We start from the raw sequence: 1,137 nt of genomic DNA on the forward strand, positions 1-1,137 counted from the left end.
AATGTGGGTCACGCCGCCAGCCGGCCGGCTGGGATTAATGGCTCAGTCCAGGCCAAGAGCTGCTCCATCCTCCCCAGGGAAGGGCGAGAGCTGCTGCCCAACACCCGTCTCTTCTTCCAGCCAAAAAGGAGCCCCTCTGTCCCGCTCATGGATGCCACAGGGAGCTGGGCAAAGACAGGCATCCCATGGGACTTACTCTGCGTCAGGAGCTTGGCCACGCTGCCCTGGTTGCTATCCTGGCTTTCCTGGGTCTTGCTGGCCAGCTGCTTGTTCGCCGATTCCAACCGCTCTAGTACAAAGGCAATTAAACCCAATTAAGATTTAAATACAAGAGTTTGGACAGAGGAAATGGGAGAAGCCTGGAAACACCCCGAAGGGGAAAAGCTGGGGGACAGACAGCACCCATGGGGATGGGGACATGGAGGTACCTCACCTTTCAGGTCCCGGTTGAAGTCCTGGAGCCGCCGCATCTCACCATCTCTCTTGTTCCTCATAGCTTTCTCCAAGGCTTCCCGCTTGGAAGAGGCCTTGACGAGGTTTTCATAATCCTCTGAGATGCGCTGGATCTCGCTCTCCAGCTGGGGCGGAGGAATGGACAGGCCAGGGTTAGATATGTGTGGAATGAGGAAAGGAAAGGGAGATGCTGGCCAAAGCTCACCCAGGTCACTCAGCCCAACCCAAGCTGCCAGAGTTCAGCGCACTCATGGGACCCCCTCACGCTGGCCCCCAGCACATGTTTTGGGGGGAAAACTGGTATTTTCTGCCTTTCTTCCTGCAGAAGAGTCCCTCCGCAGGTTTTGGCTCTGCTGTAGCGCAGCCGGCAGGGAACAGCCGCCCCTTGTACGCAGGCACACAAAGGGCTTTCTGTGGTGGCCAGGGATGGAGGGGACACACAGAGGGAGGGGGTCACTGGAGAATGGGCTCCTTCTCCCCAGTCCTGGCTGCTGTGCTGCCGAAACACAGCTGCTTGGAGAGGAACAAGCCACCAGAAGGGAGGAGGAGAAGGGATTAAAACACGAAAGGGGGTGAATTTTCACAGCAGCTGGTTGAGCATCTCCTCCTCTAAGGCAGGGAGCTGGGGGGGAAGGGAACAATGCTGTGGCTGCAGGGCTGCTCACCTTCTGGATGCGGCTCGCC

At 57.9% G+C, this 1,137-nt stretch overlaps 1 protein-coding gene across 1 annotated transcript in view; it reads right to left on the minus strand.

Annotated features, from left to right (window-relative positions):
* AMOTL2 (angiomotin like 2) overlaps positions 1 to 1,137 on the minus strand; it is a 6,032-nt gene that overhangs the window by 3,003 nt on the left and 1,892 nt on the right. Inside the window, exons 2-4 of the mRNA XM_010013398.1 lie at positions 1,119 to 1,137; positions 434 to 578; positions 197 to 289 (exon numbers count right to left, since the gene is read on the minus strand). The exon at positions 1,119 to 1,137 is cut by the window's right edge and continues 207 nt beyond it. Coding sequence (XP_010011700.1) covers positions 197 to 289; positions 434 to 578; positions 1,119 to 1,137 — 257 coding nt within the window. The remainder of the gene's footprint in view (positions 1 to 196; positions 290 to 433; positions 579 to 1,118) is intronic.

Source organism: Nestor notabilis, unplaced genomic scaffold, assembly GCF_000696875.1.
Source record: "Nestor notabilis isolate BGI_N333 unplaced genomic scaffold, ASM69687v1 scaffold10944, whole genome shotgun sequence".
In the NCBI taxonomy this organism is placed as follows: domain Eukaryota; kingdom Metazoa; phylum Chordata; class Aves; order Psittaciformes; family Psittacidae; genus Nestor; species Nestor notabilis.